Source organism: Garra rufa, chromosome 22 (assembly GCF_049309525.1).
Source record: "Garra rufa chromosome 22, GarRuf1.0, whole genome shotgun sequence".
Lineage (NCBI taxonomy): Eukaryota > Metazoa > Chordata > Actinopteri > Cypriniformes > Cyprinidae > Garra > Garra rufa.
In genome coordinates this window covers 29,719,509-29,742,758 of record NC_133382.1, presented here as the reverse complement: position 1 = coordinate 29,742,758, position 23,250 = coordinate 29,719,509, and the positions used below count along the sequence as shown (strand labels likewise).

General features: G+C 37.7%; 1 protein-coding gene across 3 annotated transcripts in view; it reads right to left on the bottom strand.

Moving 5' to 3' along the window:
• rbfox3a (RNA binding fox-1 homolog 3a) overlaps positions 1-23,250 on the bottom strand; it is a 533,508-nt gene that overhangs the window by 45,859 nt on the left and 464,399 nt on the right. For all 3 annotated transcript variants that reach the window (XM_073827724.1, XM_073827726.1, XM_073827725.1), the window contains 2 exons: positions 13,133-13,279; positions 4,731-4,784 (listed from right to left, as the gene is read on the bottom strand). In XM_073827724.1, coding sequence (XP_073683825.1) covers positions 4,731-4,784; positions 13,133-13,279 — 201 coding nt within the window. The remainder of the gene's footprint in view (positions 1-4,730; positions 4,785-13,132; positions 13,280-23,250) is intronic.

The following is a 23,250-nucleotide window of genomic DNA, read 5'->3' as shown; positions in this document are numbered from 1 at the left end:
CGTCCAGCGAGGGTAGAGGTCGTTCTGCAAGGCTTAGACGGGTGTGACGCCCTCGCCTTCCAACCGATAGCGGTGGGCGGGCAAAGGTGCGCAGCAACTGACTCGTCCAGCGGGGGCAGCTTCTCGTAGCCCTTTTCCTCAGCGCCATCGACCGTGGTGAGGGCAGCAGAAGAGGAAGTATGAAGGCGGGCGGAGTATGGAGCACGCCAGGACTTAGAGATTTCGTCGTGGACTTCGGGGAAGAATGGTGAAGCTCGCTGACGAGGGGCCTGGCGGCGCCCCGGCAGAAACCATTCGTCCAACCGGCTCCTAGAGGGCTCCTCGGGAGGAGACCATTGAAGATCCAGCTCCTCAACAGCTTTAGATAGGACGCGGAACAGTTCGGCGTCCATACCGGCGCTGGCGGCGCTGGATTGCGCAGACGGCAAGGGGGCGGGGTCATGGGAAGAGCCCGACAACTCCTCTGCGTCAGATGCGGCCAATGACATGCTGTCATCCTCGCATTCACTTCCTCCGAAGGAGACCAGATCGCTCGCAGCCGCAGAGGGACGCTGGTCAGGATGCAGGAAGAGAACTGGCGATTCCTCTCCATGTGGTGAAGGCGAGGCACGCGGGGTCTGAGCCGGCGTGAGCTCGCCTGTCACCACGCTCTTAGATCTCTTGCCCCGCTGCTTCTTCCTAGCAGGCTCTTGCGAGGAAGTAAGCGGGAGGGCGCGAGAAGCGGCGTCGCTCTCTGAAAAGAAAGCTAGCCGCGAGCGGAGGGAAGTGAGACTCATATTCCCGCAGTGGGAACATTCCGTCTCATTGAGCGCAGCCTCAGCGTGGGCGTGACCCAGGCACGAGACGCACTCAGCGTGAGTGTCAGCGGCGTGCAGAGGGGCTCTGCACGAGCGACAAAAACGCCGTGGCATTTGGAACAACGCCGTAGAAATTTGCTCTTAATTTGCTCTTTTAGATGTTCGCCGGATAGCAGCAGGGAATCAGCTCCGGAGCGTCAATCCGCCGAGCAGTGAAGATCCGCTGCGAGGCTCGTCAACGGCGAAGAAGAGGCTTGCTTGAGCGAAGTCTGCGTAGTCAGTCTCTGCGAAGATCAGAAGTCGTCGCTGAAGAAGAAGGATCTGAGTTCCCTATGGCGAAATGCTCGCTTATATAGCCAGATGCTCCGCCCCTTTTGGCGCGATCGGGCGCGAATCATCGCCATAGGTTTGTGCATCTCCGCTGCCGAGCCATTGGTTCGTTTCTTTAACACTGCACGAACCAATGGCCGTGCAGTTACACTGCGTTATTGAAATGCTTCAGTCTCAGGAGAAAAGGAGCTTTTCCCATAGCGTCTTTACAGACGCAGTACGAGTGAAAGTATCGAAAGGGAACCAAAGAATTTCTGGGATCTGAAGGATTTTTCTGAACAGCAGGCAGTTTAACTTTTTAAAACAAACGAGGGACTCATGATCTATCACTAAACAAACAAAAACAGCTGTGAATCATTCAGGTAACAACACAGTATTAAGAATCAAGAGGATGTAAACTTTTGACTGGGGTAATTTTTATAAATTCAGCTATTATTTTCTCTTGTGGACTATATGTGAACATCTTTTATGTGAAATATCTTATTCAGGTACTAAATAAACAACATGCATGTATGATCCTTCTTATTTTGGTAAAAATAATTAACATTTAGGCAGATTCTAAAAGGGGGATGCAAACTTTTGACCTCAACAGTATTTGAGCAGAATATCTCATTGGTCATTGCTAAACTCCAAATTAAAGAGCACATGGCTTTGATTAGGAATTTAAACTTGTGAAATCTGGCAACCGCAACCATGAAACCATGCCAAATTACAATAAAACATTTTCAGGATTAAAAAAAACCCAAAAACCTGGCAAATTTCACAGAGGAATCTGCGAGTAAAACCAGAAATCATGATCCCTATTAAAATATGATTTATCGTGCAGCCCTACTTTAGTGTGAAAGCCACTGGAAAAGAGACACAGCAATCTAGGATTATATTCAACAGTGATATATTCTGCATTTCTTAATATTGAAACATTTGGCATGCATGCATGTGTACATTAGTGCATCTCACATCTGTCTTGCCAAGCACATCAGTAAGCGTAAAACTCATTCTTTATAAATTACAGACGTTGCCCTTGTCTTCAAATGATATAAACTAATGTAAGGAATGTTTCCAAGGCCATATAGGAGCTCAGAGGTTTAATGCACACAATCGTGCGCTCCAGCTAGGAAGCGCCTGCTCTGTCCCCGCACCCCCACCTCCGCTGTCAACCGTGAGTTATGGCCAACTGCAACCCAAACGCCATATCCGGAACAGCTATTAGGTATGCACAGCAAACAAGAGCGTGGAACAAGCCCTGGTCTTTTAGTTCATACACACTTTGCAAGTACAGCCTGGTAATTGCTTTGGGAGGCCTGTGAGTATGATATGCATACATGGACACTCCATTCCTTGTGTCTGGTATGAATAAAGACCAGCCCAGGAGTCCTTGGCCCGCAAGGAAACAGAAAAATCAAAAAGGAATGGGCCGCAAAATTAATCCTTTTGACATTTTGCGCTACCGTGTTCAACATAGTGCTTGTAGTTTTTCCCTTTTATCACAGATTTAATTAGCTTACACAGCTAGAAAGCTGAGCCACTATCTTATAAATAACAAACATACAGTACTTGCTCTGTTCCAATATCTATAGTGAGCTGCCTACAGAGACAGTATAGTAAGGGATCACAGGTACAGAGGCTGTGTCAAAAATCAGCATATAAATAGATTTTATATAAATGAAAAAAATGGTAAATAAATAAATTAGTGCTGGGCAAGGATTAATCGTGATTAATCGCATCCATAATACATGTTTTTGTGTACATAATGTATGTGTGTGTACTGTGTATATTTATCATGTATATATAAATGCAGACACATGCATGTATATATTTAAGAAAAATGTGTTATGTTTATATATTGAATATATTTATATATAATATAAATTATATGAATATAAATATATAAATGTAAATACATGTAAATATTTTGAAAATATATACTGTATGTGTGTGTCTTTATATATACAATAAATATACACAGTACACACACATATACTCTATTATGTACATACAGGAAAATAATAATCGCAACCTTTTGCGATTAATCACGATTAATCGTTGCCCAGAACTAAAATAAATATAAAACCTCTGCACATTTATATACTGTATAATTATATAAATGCAGTGTTGATTCAAAATATTTTAATATAATATAATATAATATTTTTAGGAAAAACATGTTCTTAAAAAAATTCCATATTATTTTGAATACTTTTTTAATATTTTATTTTTTAATATTTCATATTAAAAATACATTTCTAATCACCACTGCTATTATATACATATAAATTAAATTTACATTTAAGAATTATAATTTATATATATATATATATATATATATATATATATATATATATATATATATATATTACTTTTTGCATTTTAAAAAGATATACACAAACATATACTTAATACGTGTTTATATAATTGTTGATAGTCTAAATTTATTTTGTATGGGACATAAAAAAAAATATATGCAAAATAGATCATTTCTGTGTGCAAAAATAAATACTTAATTTCCATCCATGGAATTTAAACATTTTGCATATGAATTATAAATACGCAAAAACAGATTATTAGATATTATGTGTGCATTTAAATGGTAATATTTTATGGATATTTTATGCATGAACGTTTTTTTGCATTATATATGAACTTTAAATATAAAAAAAACATTATGCGTGCATATATATATATTCATATTTAACATTTTAGTATGGAATAAATTGCAAAACAAATATGAATTAGTAAAATAAAGATAACACTGCATTTATATAATTAAACAGTATATACAAATTACATCAAATATTTTTTTTTATATTTTCAAATTAGTAATTATTATAAATTATTCAATGCTAAAAGGAATCAGCAAAAAGTACTTTACCATATTTAAAAGTTTTTCATAATAATTGCATGTGCTATGCAATTTTATGCATGTTATCATATCAACGTGTTAGCTTAGCAACATGCTAATGCTAAAATCTACTGGAATCCATTGTGAATCAAGTCTCACTATGTAGACAGCTCACTAGATTTTGAAACAGAGCCACTGTGTAGGAATTCAAAAGGCCAGTAGGAAACAGGTTATTTGTGAACTATATCTTATGGCTGATCTTATAATGCACGTAGCTTAGGTTGAGTACACTGTGACGGTTTGTTCCAGCAGATTCACCCCTGTGAATCACCTAGGAGGAGGTGAGAGAAGTTCTCCTCAGCAAAATGTCACCCTCCTTTGAGACCAGCAGCGCTATATGGAAGAATGGCTATATATAACCCGTTTTCTAGCACAAGACTGGAGATTTAAACAGCTGAATCTTATTACAGCAGGACAGCTCTAAGAGCAGAATCACTGCGTGTTGGTCAGACGTTCACTTCACTGAATTATATAACCGGGCGAGTTGACTCGTACTCAGCTGAAACCGCTCAGTTGTCTCTTGGCATAGCTACCTTTCCAAAACGTGTCTCGGCTCAGTGTGAGCGAGTGCGAGAGTGTGACGTTTGAGTCACTTTGCGGCTGCTGTGTAAGAGCTGTAATTATTTGGCTCATGAAGGGAAGAGAAGACCTGTGGGGAGGAAGAAGTATGAAGTGACAAAGAACTGCTCTTCCAGCTGACTTACCTTAGAGCCCCGCTCGTTAAAAATAATTTCCACATCCAAAATTTTCCCAAATTGCTGTGGAGAGAAAAGAAAAGAGGAGAGACAGGGGAGAAAGAAAGAAAGACAGAGAGGGAGAGAGAAGGAGTAATTAGAACTCATCTCTTCTGCAGTTTGTCAGGAAACTTGAGCACTTGATTGCACAGGGAGCTAAAATAGTAAACCCACCGCTTTCACTATGAACACGCAAGACAAACCTTCACACATCTCCTTCGCCATGACAGAGAAATGATACTGATGAACACAACTCATCAGTAATGGGTTACTTGAAAAGTAACGCACTACAACATTACTCAGTATAAAACATAACTCCAAATACGAAATAAAGTTACTTTTGCTACTTTTTCTCACCGTTAACTGACTGAATCTATTTTTGGGGTGGAATATTAATTTAACATTTAAACACTGCAAAGTAAACTGCACATTTTTTAAAGGGACAGCTCACCCAAAAATGAAAATCTTGTCACTAATGTACCTCATGTCGCTCTAAACCCATAAGACCTTTGTTCAACTTCAGAACACAAATTAAGATATTTTTGATGAAATCTGAGAGCTTTCTGACCCTACATAGACAGCAACACAACTGACATGTTCAAGGCCCAGAAAGGTAGTAAGGACATTGTTAAAACAGTCCATGTGACATCAGTGATTTGTAACAACATGAGGGTATTAATGACTGAGAATGAATGTGTTTTTATTTTTGGGTATTTTAATATTATACAACAGTTAGTTCCAGGCTTTATATTAGTGTACTATTACTTTATTAGTAGTGTTGTTCAGTGACTCTTTCTGCAGCAGGTACCGGAAGCTGGTGACAAGTGACTGACTTCATGATTTAGTCAATGAATCATTCACTCATTCGATTCATACAAAACACTAATTCATTCAGGAGCAGAACAAGTGGCTGTTTCTATGAGTGAATCAATAAATCATTCATGTATTAGATTTGTTCAAAACACCTGAGTAGGTACTTCTTCTGAACAAGTACCTCCTTTGCCACACTTAAGAAGTACATTCTTTACAGTATGAATGTGTGCAGAATGAATGTAATCTAGACATACTACATTCGCCTACTATTAGTAAAGAAAAAGTCAAATTCAAGTGCAACCAGATATTAATTCAGGGGTAAAAACAAAACAAAACAAAACTGTGAGCATCATTGAATTCTGAACAACATACTACATTTACAGTTTTTTTCATATCTTTCTATGGTAAAAGTAGTAAGAGTCGTATGTTGCTCTGAATTCAGCATGTCTTTATGAGTGAGTCAATTAATCATTTACTCATTTGATAAAACAAGTAGCTGTCATTATAATAATTTAATGTGATTTATGTGATTTTAACCTTAAGTCTCCTGAACTGTTCAAAAACATTAGTTATGTGAATGCGAATTTGACTTAAGCGCAAAACTAGAATATTGCATAAAACATTTGCGAATAAAGCACCGTTTCCATCCAACGAGCCAAAGAGAACAAAATCGTCACTTTCTGATAAACTGGCACTAAATATCACTAAGAAAAGAAACAGAGGCCACCAAATATAATAATTTTCATATATAATAAATTACTTCTGCCTCAGAGCGAGGTAGATGCCTGCTGTTTGGGAACGCAGTCGTTTAAGAGAATTATGCAGAAATACTTTGAAGACAGACTTCAGGCATTTCAGAATGACTAAAACAACATTTCTGATGCTGTGCAACGAGATCGGCCCGCTGGTTAGTCAAGTTATCCTGTCCCATCGTTAAAGTCACATGACTTTTTTAATGCGCTATAGAGGAATTTATTCAGTAAATGTGTTTCCATCGTAGTTTATGCATGTTTTTTATCGGATAAAAAAGTTTTCATCGGATAAAGAGTTTATCCTACTTGACATTTCCATCCAACGTTTTTTTATGCGAAATTCTAAAATGCGCATAAAAATAGGTGGAAGGAAACATAACTAATTTTCAAAGTGAAAGAATGAATCATTCACTCATTTGATTCTTTCAAAACATTAATCACTCACTCAACTGATTTAGTCAAAAAGACTGATTAATTCAAAAAATGTTAACTTTGCAAGACACACAAAAACTACAAATTAATTTTATATATTTCAAAAAGCATCTCAGATCCTATGATGTAAATTTAATTGAGGGCTGTTATTTGTAGCTGCCTAACCAATTGTGCTACATGAAGCTCTCGGCTGGTTCGGGACTCTGGGAACAAGCAGGACATACTGCTGATGGGAGCAAACTTCAAAAGATCACAGCGGCACCCTGCTGTGTATGCACCAGTGCTCTTAATGACACGATATGGCTTGTTATTTTCTGTGGTGTTTTTGACTGATAAAAGCTGGCCGAAGCCACAGGAGAGGGTATTTCTGGCTTGACTTAACACCAAACGCCCGACTCAATTAAAAAAAGGATAATTGGATATAGAGCAGCCATCATCGCCGATGATAAACCATATATTTGTTTATTATCTCAGTGACGAATACCATCCTCGTAATTACCTGTCACTTCAGTTATTATTTTCCAGCTATTTGCGCTCCGTTCTGTGGTTTTATCTGATTGTCATTCTCTGAAATGCCCAATCTCTCATTTTTATTCTCTAATTAGCATTAGCCATGAGGCATTGACCACTCCCTCCAAGATACCGCTTTGTCTGGAAGCTTCTTTCGGATGCTGAATGCAGCATATGGATTTGAGAAAAGAAGCCTTTGAGTGAACATTGCTCATACCTGAGGCCAAAAGGTGAACCCCGAAGAAACCACAGCTTGATTAGAGGTGATAAACACCCACACGTTAACCTCGCCTTATGCTAATCAGAATCCTGGTTAGGGAGCTCCGCAACGAGACCTTGAATCAAGCAGGTTTATTTCAATAAATAAATAAACAAACATGCCAACGCAAGGTCACCGCTGCTCTAGCCGAAGGAGGAGACAGCTTCCTTAAGAAGTAATTTGGAACAGGTCTGAATAATTGGTTAGATGGAAGCAGGAGGCTCCAGGGTGCACCGCTATAAATGTGCCAGTAAGCATGACTGTTTATATGAAAGCGTAGGACAGCAATTAGAGCAACCGCACAAAGTGACACATGTGATAAAGGTTCTGTTTGCATTTCTCTCTTCCACTTTGGTGGTCGCTGGAGAGGAGTGACGGCCGGCCGGAGCTTCCCGGAGGGTTAACGGTGCTTAAGCGTTCCATTTAACGCGGCCGGCTTTGGAGATCATTACGGAACGCGGCGGAATGAAAGCAAAACCTTAAGTTCCCCTAATGGGAGGAATGAAAGCAGGTTTTAATTGCTGTCTAAAATGGCTGTATTATTTCATTAAAACTAATTACCCTGTCAAGCAGGCCGCATCGGCTTCATTTCAGCACAACAGGGGAGAAATGGGCCTTCCAGGCACCTACGGCTCAATGGGATTGATCGAGGGCCCGGGTCACTAATAAGGTTAAGAAGAGCCGCCTTTCATCCGCCCAGCCGTGGGGAGAACCCGAGGCGGACTGTATATGTGCATGTTTGCGGTGAGGAGGAGGCTGAGCGTGCCTCTCTGATCTCATGCGGGGAAAAAACTGACGCCTCGCAGTTCATTTTGGCCGGCTGTTGCTTGATCTACCACGCTTGTTTTTTTTCCCCAGCCCAATTCAAATTCCACAGCCAAACCCAAACAGCTGCTACTTGACACGATTCCCTCCATTTGTTCAAATTAAGTCACTTTTTTTCCTCCTGCCAGAGCCGGAATCAAACGCCGGCATTTGCATCTCAGCGTGAACCTGCTCACGACCGCAGACGATTCGCTCTAAACAAAGTCTGCGGACGCTAATGGTTTTAACCCGCCCTAATGGGCTTATGGTATTGCTGAAATATTTCCCAGGGTAGTCATCCCTGGGAAAACCAAACTAATCACAGCTAGTCACCATAGGCCCCTTCATCGCCACTGCTTTGCAGCAGAGAGCTTTAATAAGAGTGTAGGCCTACATGAAATTAGGATCAATGGGAGATCGCAGTGCGAGGCTGGTGGTGGTCTACACACTTGATAGGTTGGGAAAACACTTCAGAGAGTTGTTTGAAGCGAGTCAGCGTTGCTGTGAAAGCGGAGGGAGAGTAGTTAAAAAAGCGAGTCGGTAGTGTGACATTAAGGCAGTTTTGTTTGGAAATCAAGCAGGTATCATTATAAACCCATTAAAAAACCATATGGGGCTTTTGCTCTTGTTTGAGATTCTAGGTAAACCTCTGCATTCCCTTGGGTGATCAATATTTTAGAAGATTCAAACCTCTAAGGGAAGTACCGAGGGGAATAACGGTCTATTAATTCAGAATAACAAGGTACCTGTTTTAATCTAGCACTAACTTTCCCCAGAGCTGGGGGCCATTTTTATTGCTAGTATATACATATGCTGCATGCACTGAAGTGTAGGATCACTCAGATCAGCACAGGGGAGTGTTATGGGAGGAGTCGGATATTGCAAGCACAATTTTGCAGCCTCCGTGTGGAATCGTCATGGTGGTGCTTTAAAACCAATTTCATACACTAGCATTAAATCCACATACTCATCTGTATAATTGCTTTGGATGTCTTTTTCTAATTATAAAATGAGGCTCAAATAAGGTTGGGTAATGGAGCTTTTTAATCGGCGCTCTTTGTTTGACTACGGCCCAAGCCAGTGTACTCGAATGAGGAAAAAGACTCGTAAAATTGCAGTTCTCATAATCAGCTATTCCAAATTGAATTTCCATCTTGCTAAATTGAGAAATCAGAAATGGTTTTTCGAAAGCTGTCTTGAGTTAAATGCGAGCGTGATCTGTGACTGTTTATCTACAATAATCAAAGAATTAACACTGAAAGATAAAAGTAATTTATTTGGAGGTTTAATTTCAAATTTACTTCTGTCTTGAGACTGACTGTGACACAACGGACTCACAATTAAATCTCAAACAGTTAAAGTTATGCTAAAACAGGTAACTTATATATTTCCTCCTGCCATATTTGTTATATTTATATCTATTATTTATATATTTTTAATATCTACATTAGATATTTATTTGATCAAAAATGCACAAAAATTACATTTTTACTAATACTAATATTGTGAAATATTATTACAATTTAAAATAACTGTATTCTATTTTAATCTATGTCAATGTTGTCATTTATTTCTGTCAAAAAATAAATTAATAAATAAAATGAAAAAATATATATACTTAAGGAGTTAAACCTTCACTAGATTAAAATATTTTCCCTTTTGCATCAATCATTGTTCTCAGACTTTTCGTAAATTTTTTGGGACTGACATATTATTACAAATTAAAATAACTGTTTTCTATTTTAATCTATGTCCACACTGTCATTTATTTCTGTCAAAATAAAATAAAATAAAATAAAATAATCTTTTGAAAACTATAAAAATGGGGAAACAGTTTGGATTTCTGTTCTCAGACTTGCCTTTTCGTAATTTTTTTGGGACTGACATATTATTACAAATTAAAAGAACTGTTTTCTATTTTAATCTATGTCAGCATTGTCAATTATTTCTGTCAAAATAAAATAAAATAAAATAAAATAAAATAAAATAAAATAAAATAAAATAAAATAAAATAAAATAAAAAAATAAAATAACTGTTTTCTATTTTAATCTATGTCAACATTGTCATTTATTTTTTGTCAAAATAAAAAAATTAAATTAAATTAAATTAAATTAAAAATAAAATAATATTTTAAAAACTACAAAAATGGGGAAACCCTTGGGCACCCCTTGGGCATCAGTCATTGTTCTCAGACTTGCCTTTTCGTACATTTTTTGGGACTGACATATTATTACAAATTAAAATAACTGTTTTCTATTTTAATCTATGTCAACGTTGTCATTTATTTCTGTCAAAATAATTAAAATAAAATAAAGTAAAATAAAATAAATCTACTATAACTATAAAATGGGGAAAGTTTGGACAGTGGCTTAGCCAGTAAACCCCTTGAGTAAGTGCTTAAAGAGTGAAACCTTCACTAGATGGAAATCTGTTTTCAGACTTGCCTTTTCATACATTTTTTGGGACTTTAGAGGTGCGCGGCGCTTGTCCATCCCATCCTCTCCCACTAGTCTATCTATGGCACGGGATAATTGCACCCCTGGGTCCCTGAGAGACTTCACAGCAAGTTGCAGCAGTCTCTTCAGACAAACATCCGCGCACTTGGTCACACATATGCCTGTTTTCACATCGGAGCTGTCAGCCAACACAAACCTAATGAGGATAAACTTCTAGTTTTTAACCACAGTGAGGAGCGCTATTAATTACGTCTCCACTGGTGGGACCACTGTTTGGCTCTCTGCTCATCACATGAACGGGAGAGGAGCAGAGAGGACAGGACAGCCTCTCTTAGAGAACAAAGAGCGTGAGGAACAGATGTTCTCAAGACTCAGCAGTCAGGCTGCACCCAGAGTCCTCCACCAGTTTAAGTGTTACTGTTCGCTATACAGTGCCCTTAGTAAACACAGACTCGGCTTTTTAACAAGCTGGGACCAACAACGTTTTTTCTCCTCCTGTAGCCTCCAGTAACAAGCTGCCAGTGTTTAACGCAGCTCCCTCGCTGGCTGCTGTTAATTCAAAGGTATGCTGGAGTTTAACTGTATGAGTCCTCCAGTCTTAGAGAGACGGGCACAGATGTTTCTTCGGTTAAAGAAAGCTGCGAGTCGTTCATTAGTTTTGTTTTTATTCTAGCCGAGAGTGCTTACATCTAAACGCAGATTGAAGAGCAGTAGTTGTGGATAAAACGCTAAATAATAACCGACCATTACTGAGCCTAACGCTATACTGTAACAATACTTTTTTTGATTGAATGCCCTTGTTTTTAAAAAAACAAGTTTTACTGAGCCCTTGTCACAAACTACATATACAAACTAAACTAATAGAATGCAGTTAAATCACAAGCACTTTCTAGACTTGGAGGGATATAAATAAAATATTTGGGATGTACTCTGACTATGGAATGTTTAGTGTTTACAATTTTGTTCACATTAATTACATAATATACCACTCAGTTGCTTTATTGATCAAACATACACTAGCAGTCAAAAGTTTTTGAACAGTAAGATTTTATTTTTTAAAGTCGTCTCTTTTGCTCACCAAGCCTGCATTTATTTGATTAAAAATACAGCAAAATCAGTAATATTGTGTAATATTTTTACTATTTAAAATAATTACTTTCTATCTGAATATATTTAAAAATGTAATTTATTCCTGTGAGCAAAGCTTAATTTTCAGCATCACTCAAAGCAATCATTTTCAGCAAGATTAGTCTTCAGTGTCACACAATGCTTCAAAAATCTTCAAGAAGCATTTTTTTTTTATTATTATTGTTATCAATATTTAAAGCAGTTGAGTACAATTTTTTTCAGGATTCTTCGATGAATAGAAATATCCACAGATCAGCATTTATCTGAAATAAAAAGCTTTTGTAACTTTATATACTATACCATTCAAAACCTTAAAGTATATTTTTGGGAATAAATTATAGAAATTAATACTTTTATTTAGCAAGGATGCTTTAAATTGATCAAAAGTGATGATAAAGACATTTATAAATATAAAAGCTGTTTTTCTAAACTTTCTATTTATCAAAGAAACCTGAAAAACAGCTACTCAGCTTTTTTCAACATAATAATAATAATAATAAATTTCTGAGCAGCAAATCAGAATATTAGAATGATTTCTGAAGGATCTTGTGAGTGGAGTAAAATTCAGCTTTGAAATCACAGGAATAAATTACATTTGTAAATATATTCATATAGAAAACAGTTATTTTAAATAGTATTTACAATTTTACTGTTTTGTTGTACTTTGAATCAAATAAATGCAGGCTTGGTGAGCCGAAGATATGTCTTTAAAAAACATTAATTGGCAACATAATTCCATTCAATTTTGGCATTTAATACATTTTTATTAGCTGTGAAAAGCCTTCATATGAAAATGTAATTAAAGAATTGGCCTTAGCTAATAATGAAAAAAAAACTATTTGTGTTTGATTCACTAAAAAGAATCATTAGAGTCATTTGTTCGTGAACTACACTAGTTGAACTGTACCGTTTTTTCCCCTCAGTCATTAAAAAAGGGCTCACTTATACAATCAATCTGCTCAAAAATCCAACTATACCATTAGCACTGAATGTTTCTGATTTAATTCTCTGATAACTAAATTAAAATCTTTCATTGACAGCCCTTGTTTAGTCCCACCAATGCCTAACTTTAGAAGAGACTACAATTACAGTTTCTAAACAGGTTTTGCACCGTTGCATATAAGATCAATGTCCTTGTCAGAGTTTAAACAGGATTGATGATCAGGCCTTCCTCTGAGATACAACCTGCTGCCATCTGGCCGAGGCCTGAGACTCACCCCGAACATTTGCCGGAGGTCTGGGTCACGGAAGCGGAAGGGAATGTTGGAGACGTGTAACCGTTTGGGCTGCTGCTTCTCCGAAGAGTCTGAGGGCTGGAGCTGAAGCTGCTGAGAGACGTCTGTCTGAACCACGTCGTCCGCTTGCTGAAAAAAAAAACACAAGCACAGCCCTGTTAGTTCCTACCTCAAATGCCATCACAGGTTGGAAAAAGTGCAGCGGGCAAAGGTTACGGGGGCGGGTGAGCAGGGGGAGATCAGGGCATGCTGGTGGCATATTACAAATTCCCTCTACTCTGCCAACATTTGTATGTGGCGCTGAAGATTAAGGAAGCTGTCAGGAAGTGTGGATACAGGTTTAAAGGGGGAAAAAAAACCTCTGACATGGGGAGACCAGAGAATGCATTTACTGAGCAGCCGCCTATAAAGACCTGAGGGAAAACGGGAGAGGGAGAGAGAAAGTAAGCGTAAAGATGGTGTGCTCATCTGTCCATCATGTGGAGGAAATGGTAGTGACGCAGCTGTGCTCAAGGATGGACTGCTGTCCGTGACACACATTCATCTTTCACCTCACAAGCCCTGATGCTACAGCCTTCATACCATTCTCACAATTTCTCTCGCCGCTCTCTGAGCTTCATGAGACCTCATCTGACCAGACTCTGACCAGGCGGCCTGTCACGCATGTTGTGCAAAAAACACGCTTCATGCTAAATCAGATTTTTTTTACAGCCAGTATTAAGTATCCAAGACAATTTTTTTAGTTGTTTGATTTTTTGCTTTTGTTGATAATATATATTCTGTACACAGTAACAATAAAAACTAAATATACATTGTTAATTTTATATTACGCATCAATATGTAAGTAAAAAATATTTTATATAAATATATTACAGTATTATTTATGATAAAATAATATTTACATTAATTAAAATAATATTTATAATATTACAATTTCACTGCCGTTTAAAAGTTTGGGATCAGTAAGATTTGTAATGTTTTTTAAGAAGTCTCCTATGGTCATCAAAATATGATGAAATATTATCGCAATTTAAAATAACAGTTTTCTATTTTAATATACTTTAAAATATAATTTATTTCTTTTTCTGAATTTTCATCAGCCATTACTCCAGTCTTCAGTGTCACACAATCCTTTAGGAATCATTTTAATATGCTAATTTATTATCAATGTTGGAAACAGTTGTGCTGCTTAATATTATTTTGGAACCTGTGATACTTTTTTTTAGGATTCTTTGATGAATAAAAAGTTAAAAAGAACAGCATTTATTCAAAATAGACATCTTTTCTAACAATGGAAGTCTTTATTAACACCTAAAAAAAATCAATTTAACACATCCTTGCTAAATATAAGTATTACTTTCTTTCAAAGAAAGAAAGAAAGAAAAAGTTTACTGACCCCTAACATTGAACGCTAGTGTATATTGTTAAAGATTTCTATTTTAAATAAATGTTGCTTGTTTTGATGTTTTTTTTTTCATCAAAGAATTCTGAAAAAAGTATTACAGGTAAAAAAAAACTGATAATAAATCAGCATATTAGAATGATTTCTGAAAGATCATTTGACTGGAGAAATGATGCTGAAAATTTAGCTCTGCATCACAGGAATTAATTCTCTTTTAAAGTATGTTAAAATAGAAAACCACTATTTTAAATTACACTAATATTTCACAATATTACAGTTTTTCTGTATTTTTAATCAAATAAATGCAGCCTTGATGAGCAGAAAAGACTTGTTTAAAACAACAAAAAATCTGGTTGATCCCAAACCTTTGAACAACAGTGTATATGATTATTTATGTTTCATTTACAATTATGCCATTTTTGTGCTGATTTTGTGAAGTATGCATACTGCACGGCAGAGCCGGCCCTCCCTATAGGCGAACTAAGCGGCTGCTTAGGGCCCCGCCGCCACTAGGGGGCCCCCACTAGTGATCCAAGTCATTACGTTGCAAAGCGCGTGGCTGTCACTAACCAAGTTTCCATCCAGTTTTCGAACTTTTTTGTTAATCGACAAAGAGAATATGCGTAAAATAAACCTGCGAAATTTGCTGTCCAAACGGCCTTTTACCGATAAAATGGTGTGCATAATGACCTCATCCCTAAAAAAAAAAGAAACCGTGACATAAGATTTGGTGTATCGCAAAAAAAAAAAAAAAAAAAAAAAAAAAAAATTGCCCTTGAGCTGTTTCCATACATAATTTCGCCTATATTGCGTAAATTATATAGGCTAGTAGCCTGTTCTTTATCCATTTGAAACAAAACCTAATACTAAATGTAAGTGTCAAGAGGTATTTTTTTTTTTACTTTGTTAGACTATTTACTTGATCATCAACAATAATCATAAAAAGGAGCAGTTGTATTTCTATCATTTTTTCTGATTAACTTTTAAATAGGAATGTTAATTTCGAATATTTCTCCTGACAACCGACGGTCATTTTTAACCGTTAACCGACAAGGTTATGTTAAAGTACAATTAAATGAAATTTTAATTAATACGCGGCTGTGACCCATAAAAAATACCTAAATTTGTTTTCCATGGATTAATTTTATACACGCAAAAAGCAGCATAAACAACAGAATGTGAGGATTCACATGGTCACGCACCTGCAGCGATTCTGCAAATGGAGGAAAACATTATAAAAGCTATATAAAAGAAACAAATAGATATGCAAAATATATTTTTCTAAATAAATAATGAATTAACAAAACGAAAAAAAACGTGAAACAATTAGTAGCCTATATCAACCTATGCAGAATTTAGTTTCTTTTTTCTGATGCGCTTTTGAGAAAGCGGCATCCTTTTTGTTTTCTTTTTTACAAAAGCAGACTGTTTGTTTTTAATGTGAATGTGCATAAATAAAATAAATATTTAGAATAGTTTGGAATAATGTCTTACTACTCTTATATGACCACAAACGAAGGAGTAGGCTATTGTAAGTTTCTTCCACTTTTATAAGGGGGAAAAAAATCAAGTGAGCGTGCTGGCGCCTCCTGCGCGCAGTTAAGCATTAGGCTACTAACTGGATCGACAACGCGGCTTCATTGTCAAAATAAAATACAGTCAAACATATTGAAAAACATACTGTTTTATTTCCTCTCATTTTAGGACAAATCATTTAAATTTAATGGAACGATACTCATAACACAAGAACAAAAATATAAGAAGCTACTAACAAGCCAAAACGAGTTAATTTAAAATGTTGTACTTATCATTCCAATATCCACATAAAACAAGATTTTCAGAACAAAATGAATACATTTTAACTTGCAACGTAGCCTACTAAAGGAACATTAAATTAAGATATGTATGTTTGAGAGGTAACTTGTCAGTTTAATCAAATGAATATGATTTATGCGTTTTTTGAACTGGAAAACGGTGCTTTAACATTAGCAACACGAACAGGGACGCTGCCTCACATTTATTTGCCTCTCTACAAAAAGTGTTTCCAAACAGATTTTTGTGACATTTGAAGTATGGATTAAGAATTAATGTTCTAAAGTTAAACGAAAAAAGATTGTTTTGACACATAAGAAATTTAATCGACAAGGCATTTCCATCAGCTATGTCGAAAGCGCAAATTCCGAAGCTTTACATGTTTTTTTTTTTTTTTTTTTTTTTTTCCCACAAAAAAAATCTTTGGATGGAAACCTGGCTACTGGCAATACTCGATTTTTTTGCATGCTTTTGCAAGGCAGGGCCCCAAAATTATCCTGCTTAGGGCCCCCAGATGAACAGGGCCGGCCCTGCTGCACGGTATATACTCAGAGCTGAAAAATAATCAAAATGTGATCAAATATTTAATAAACAAACTGAATTTAAGTAGAAAAGTCTAAATATCACTGAGGACATCTGTTTATCTACAGTCGTGGCCAAAAGTTTTGAGAATTATATAAATATTGAAAATTGGAAAAGTTGCTGCTTAAGTTTTATAATAGCAATTTGCATATACTCCAGAATGTTATGAAGAGTGATCAGATGAATTGCATAGTCCTTCTTTGCCATGAAAATTAACTTAATCCCGAAAAAACTTTCCACTGCATTGTTAAGAAGGCTTCAGGGCGTCCAAGAAAGTCCAGTAAGCGCCAGGATCGTCTCCTAAAGAGGATTCAGCTGCGGGATCGGAGTGCCACCAGTGCAGAGCTTGCTCAGGAATGGCAGCAGGCAGGTGTGAGCGCATCTTCACGCACAGTGAGGCCAAGACTTTTGGAAGATGGCCTGGTGTCAAGAAGGGCAGCAAAGAAGCCACTTCTCTCCAAAAAAAACATCAGGGACAGATTGATCTTCTGCAAAAAGTATGGCGAATGGACTGCTGAGGACTGGGGCAAAGTCATATTCTCCGATGAAGCCTCTTTTCGATTGTTTGGGGCATCTGGAAAAAGGCTTGTCCGGAGAAGAAAAGGTGAGCACTACCATCATTCCTGTGTCATGCCAACAGTTAAGCATCCTGAGACCATTCATGTGTGGGGTTGCTTCTCATCCAAGGGAGTGGGCTCACTCACAATTTTGCCCAAAAACACAGCCATGAATAAAGAATGGTACCAAAACACCCTCCAACAGCAACTTCTTCCAACAATCCAACAACAGTTTGGTGAAGAACAATGCATTTTCCAGCACGATGGAGCACCGTGCCATAAGGCAAAAGTGATAACTAAGTGGCTCGGGGACCAAAACGTTGATATTTTGGGTCCATGGCCTGGAAACTCCCCAAATCTTAAAACTTGTGGTCAATCCTCAAGAGGCGGGTGGACACACAAAAACCCACTAATTCTGACAAACTCCAAGAAGTGATTATGAAAGAATGGGTTGCTATCAGTCAGGATTTGGCCCAGAAGTTGATTGAGAGCATGCCCAGTCGAATTGCAGAGGTCTTGAAAAAGAAGGGCCAACACTGCAAATACTGACTCTTTGCAAAAATGTCATGTAATTGTCGATAAAAGCCTTTGAAACGTAAGAAGTGCTTGTAATTATATATCAGTACATCACAGAAACAATTGAAACAAAGATCTAAAAGCAGTTTAGCAGCAAACTTTGTGAAAACTGATATTTGTGTCATTCTCTAAACTTTTGGCCACGACTGTACACCTACGAAGCAGAAGAGAAGTTACAGACTGTAAATTCAATCATATCAAATATTACGAAGCAATACAGAAAGAAACACTATGAAATTATAAATCAATATCTATGAAGAAAAATATTATCTAACAAAATGCTCTTGAGGGAGGATCAGGTTGGTGCATAACTGAATAAATAATTAATCCAGACGTGATGCAATGGCTGACAGATGCAGAAGACTCCTCTGCGTTTAAGAGTTTGTCTTGTTTTTCAGCCATTGTATGCAGACATGTTCAGTGAAGGAAAAAGCATGGTGAGCGCAGCACCCAAGCGGCAGCCCTTCATGTACATAATGAATTAGAAGAACATGGGAGCACAGATGAAGAGATGATGTCAGCTAAACTTCCCCCGGCTTAACAGGATCAATGAGAAAGAAGTGCTGAAGGCAGCTACATTTGGCTGGTCCCATAGACAGCTGTATACTAGAGCAGACTCACGCTGTAGAGAGAGAACGAGGGAGAGAAAGAAAGAAAGAAAGATGCTATGCGGTTGCTACAGTAGGTGGTTTCTCTATGAAGTCTCCATTATATTTTCATAAGTACAATTGGCTTAGGGGTCGTTCAGTGTAAGTCTATGGAATATTTTTCTGAAAATTTGCCTGAAAAGTCTCAAGCGCATTAAAAGTTAGGTAAAGCTGCATGATTTGAGGCATCATTCAGGTCTGCAGCACAAACAGTGAGAAATAAGTTAATAATAAAATGGTGTAAATATTGTATGAACAATAATAGTAGACTTCAATACTTAATAAGGACTGGAAGTTAATGGAGTATAAATAGCACGAAAGCTGACACACTAGATATAGTCAAATGGTTAAGCTTTTGGATCTTATTAAGCTTTTCAAAAGAGAAGCCCAAAACCGCATTTTCACGGATCAAAACTTTATTTTTTGATAGTGTTCAGATTTTATCCACACATCCCAAGCATGCTTTCTTGTATTTCATGTACATAGTTAATTATAATAAGTAGGCTGGACAAATTCCCCGTCATTAGGCACAAAACACACAAGAGATATGAATCATAGAAGACGGCAATATATCATGTATTAGGTAATGAAGATATAATGAGATATCTATCACTCCATCCCTTTTCGCTCGCACCCTGACAGAGAAAAATAGAGGAAAAAGGTGAAGTAAATGCAATTATGTAGACACAGCTAAGAACATAATACCAACTCAAATGCAAAAGATTTGGACCTGGAAAGTGTTCATTTTTTCACTCATTACCGAGAGAAGGTGAAAAATGGCATGATAAAATACCAGCTGAAATGAGATTTTAAAGTTTAACTCGCTGAACAAAATCATTATTGCAGAGGACATATGTCTTTACAGGGGAAATTACACCAGTAACATGACAGAAGCGACTTTACATTTCTATGGGTCTAAAAGATGTATCTTAACAGGAAGATACAATAAACCATCTTCTGTGCTTATCTAATATTTATTCAAGCAACCTTACTGAATGAAAAATGTACATTTTAACTGTATAGCAGCTACATCATGATGAGTTTTAACAAAAAGGCAAAAAAAAACTATTTATGTAGCTTTGAAAAATGTCTTTGTTTATTTTGTCCATAAAACTGAAGTCAGTAGTGTCCACTGTTGTTTTGGACTTCATAGGCTTTCACTCTATAGACAAAAACAATTAAAATATTGTTAAAAATGTGTGCTTTAAAAAAGAAAGAAGGTCATACAGACCTGGAATGCGTAAAAGTGAGTAAGTAATGACAGAATATTCATTTCTGGGTAAAATGTGACCCTCCCTGTTGAAAAAAAAAAAAAAAAAAACAGCACATGCTGGTTAGGTAGGTTTTGATGCTAGTTTATACTGGTCCTTTGCTGGTTTATGCTGGTCCTTAGCATAAACCAGCAAAAGAACCAGCATAAACCAGCTAAGGTTTATGCTAAGGTTTATCAAAATATACCTAACCAGCATCCCAGTATCAAAACTACCTAGCCAGCATATGCTGTTTTTTCACCAGGGCTAGACCAAAAAACCATTAGGGTAAATTTTTGGAAATTGAGATTAATATGTGATCTGAAAACTAAATAAATAAACTTTCCATTGATGTATGGTTTATTAGGATAGGACAATATTTAGCCAAAATACAACTATTCGAAAATCTGGAATCTGAGGGTGCAAAAAAAAAAAAAAAAAATCTAAATATTAAGAACATTGCCTTTAAAGTTGTCCAAATGAAGTTCTTAGCAATGCATATTACTAATCAAAAATTAAGTTTGGATATATTTACGGTAGGAAATTTAAAACATATCTTCATTGGAACATGATCTTTACCTAATATCCTAATGATTTTTAGCATAAAAGAAAATCGTTAATTTTGACCCATACAATGTATTGTTAACTATTGCTACAAATATACCTGTGCCACTTTTTTGGTCCAGAGTCACAAATATCACTTTAAATGAGCAGTATTGAAGGTTTACTTTGCATTAAAAAAAGCCCCTTTAGATGGTTACACTAAATGTTGTGTATAAACAATATCAAACATACACCCTTCACAGGGTCAGTAATCAATAACCAGTCTTACAAGAACGATAAAGGTAAGTTTGAACTCTTGTTACAGGTTATACAGTATAACAACAGCGGAACCTCTGAACCATTAAATGTCGAGGGTCACCAACTTCAGCTTTTTCCATCTGACAACTTCCTCATCTTCTCTAATGCACAGTCTCTCCCAATGGGCTCTGCGGGGTCTCTGTGAGAGGACACCGTGTTTACCAGCACATTGGCACTATCAATCATCGCAGCTATGTAGACAGTCAAGCCCTGTTAAGATAAAGCACACGGGTCGGCTCTGGATCCACACAGCCTGTCGTCTTGCCCCTTGTGTACGGCGCCCGAGGTCGGCGAGCAGCGGAGGCCCGTAGCCCCTGCCTGATGGTGGTAGATGGAAAGCTGAGCAGATGGATGGGCAAGCGGAGGTGCAATTACCCCCTGGTGCCCCCGCTCCCTGGGCTGCACCTCTTCCCGCTCCCTCATCCTCATCCATCACGCCGGTGCCATCGGTCATTCACATGCTCTGTCTGCAGTCGCTCTGGAGAGAGCCGCGCTATCTATCATGTCTAACAGGTGAGCGGTGCGACGGCGCGGACTCGCCCATTACCGACCGGCGGAGCGTGGCCTCTGAGAGCCTCCAATTCCTCGCTCTGCCCAACGAAGTGCTGGAGAGAAGGATGAGGGCTTTGATTTGCTTACTTTATGGGAACACGTATTGACTAGGTCCTCTCAGATGTAAGTCATCATGTAGCGACGCGGAGCAGCGAGTAACGGACAGTGATAAAAATGAAGAGAAATCACGGGGCTGCCGTGCATTCGTCTTGCGCGCTTTGCTTAAAAAGAGGACAATTGTTCCGCCATAACAAGCGCTTTGTAAAACACACAGTCCGGCTCGCTCACTCTCGACTTGAACGATATAATCTCTCTGGCTTTATTCGGAGCACTTCCCCTGCTCTTGAGCGTGGTGGCTTGGAGTGCTCTTCTCTGGAGGAGTTGACACCAGGCCAGGAGAGGGAGAGGAGAGGTAAGCGTTCGAGACGCCGCACTCCAGGTTTGGATCTAATTATCTCATCGTCACCGCTAAGCAGCCATCTACAGGGGGTTCGTCTGCGCAATTTGCCTTTTAATTTGTGTTAATTGCATGTTAATTATATTGCAGCTAGCATGGGCTGCATCTGTCTTTTTCAGAGACAAGGTTTCAGAGGGCTTTGCGCTCCCAAGTTCCACAGACGAGGTGAAAAGTAATTAAAAGTGTTCGGCGTTCGAGGCGGAGACAAACTCCCTGCTCGCTCGGATTGCCAGGTCATCCTCTAGAGGATGTCATGAGATGTTTCGGAGGAGGATTTGATGTCTTTCTTGTACATGCAGACGGACTATGACCCTCTCTCCAGCACTTCGTTTACTAGGATGACAAAGGGGAGGAGCTAAGCAACCTGCATTAGGCTTCCAGAATGCGGATCCTGCCAAAAAAGCTAATAGTAAATCCATATGGGAGGATTTTATGGTCAGCTAAGAAAAGCTCCCCGAATTAACCCCAAGTAGGTATATTACTTCCTCTAAAGGTTTATGACAGCCAATTACCACAGCTGAAGTCTGGAATGTTACATAACAATGATCCATTTGCCAGGGTCTGGTATTAAAGGGATAGTTCATCCAAAAATAAAATTTACTTACCCTCAAGCCATCCTAGGTGTATAGGACTTTCTTCTTTCAGATAAATACTATCAAAGTTATATTAAAAGATGTGCTGACTCTTTTAAGTTTTATAATGGCAGTGATGGGGGTTGAGATTTTAAAGCCTAAAAGTGCGTCCATCCATCATAAAATGTTCTTCACACAGCTCTGGAGGGTTAATAAAGGCCTTCTGAAGTGAAGCGAAGGCCTTCTGAAGTTTTTTATGATGGATGGATGCACTTTTAGGGCTTCAAAATTTTAACCCCCCCATTTACTGTCATTATAAAGCTTGGAAGAGCAAGGACATTTTGTAATACAACTCAAATTGTGTTCATCTGAAAGAAGAAAGTCTTATACACCCAGGATGGCTTGACGGTAACTGCTTTTTTTAAAGTTTAAGTATGCAATAACATGTTTAATTAAAAGTAATCAGATAAATAATAATAAAAAAATGACATTTTAATATTTCAACTGGAGCTGCCCCCTCATAGTCAACACTGTTGATAAAAGTAATACCTCTTTCGAGTCTATAAAGACTACGTTTATTTGTGTGCACTCAGAAAACACTTTTTTTTTGCGCTTTTGTAAAATAATTAAACCAAACAAGATGCGCTTTCTGTCATCTCAGTCTTTATGAACTTGAGCGTGAAACTTCGAAACTGTGTATACTTGCCTAACAGACAGGAAAAATACATCTATGGAGAGTGAAATGTCTACTTTTAAATGAAACAATTCAAATTTCCCCAAAATTATGTAATCCATATGAAACCACCACATCCATATGAAACCGTCTCCTTGC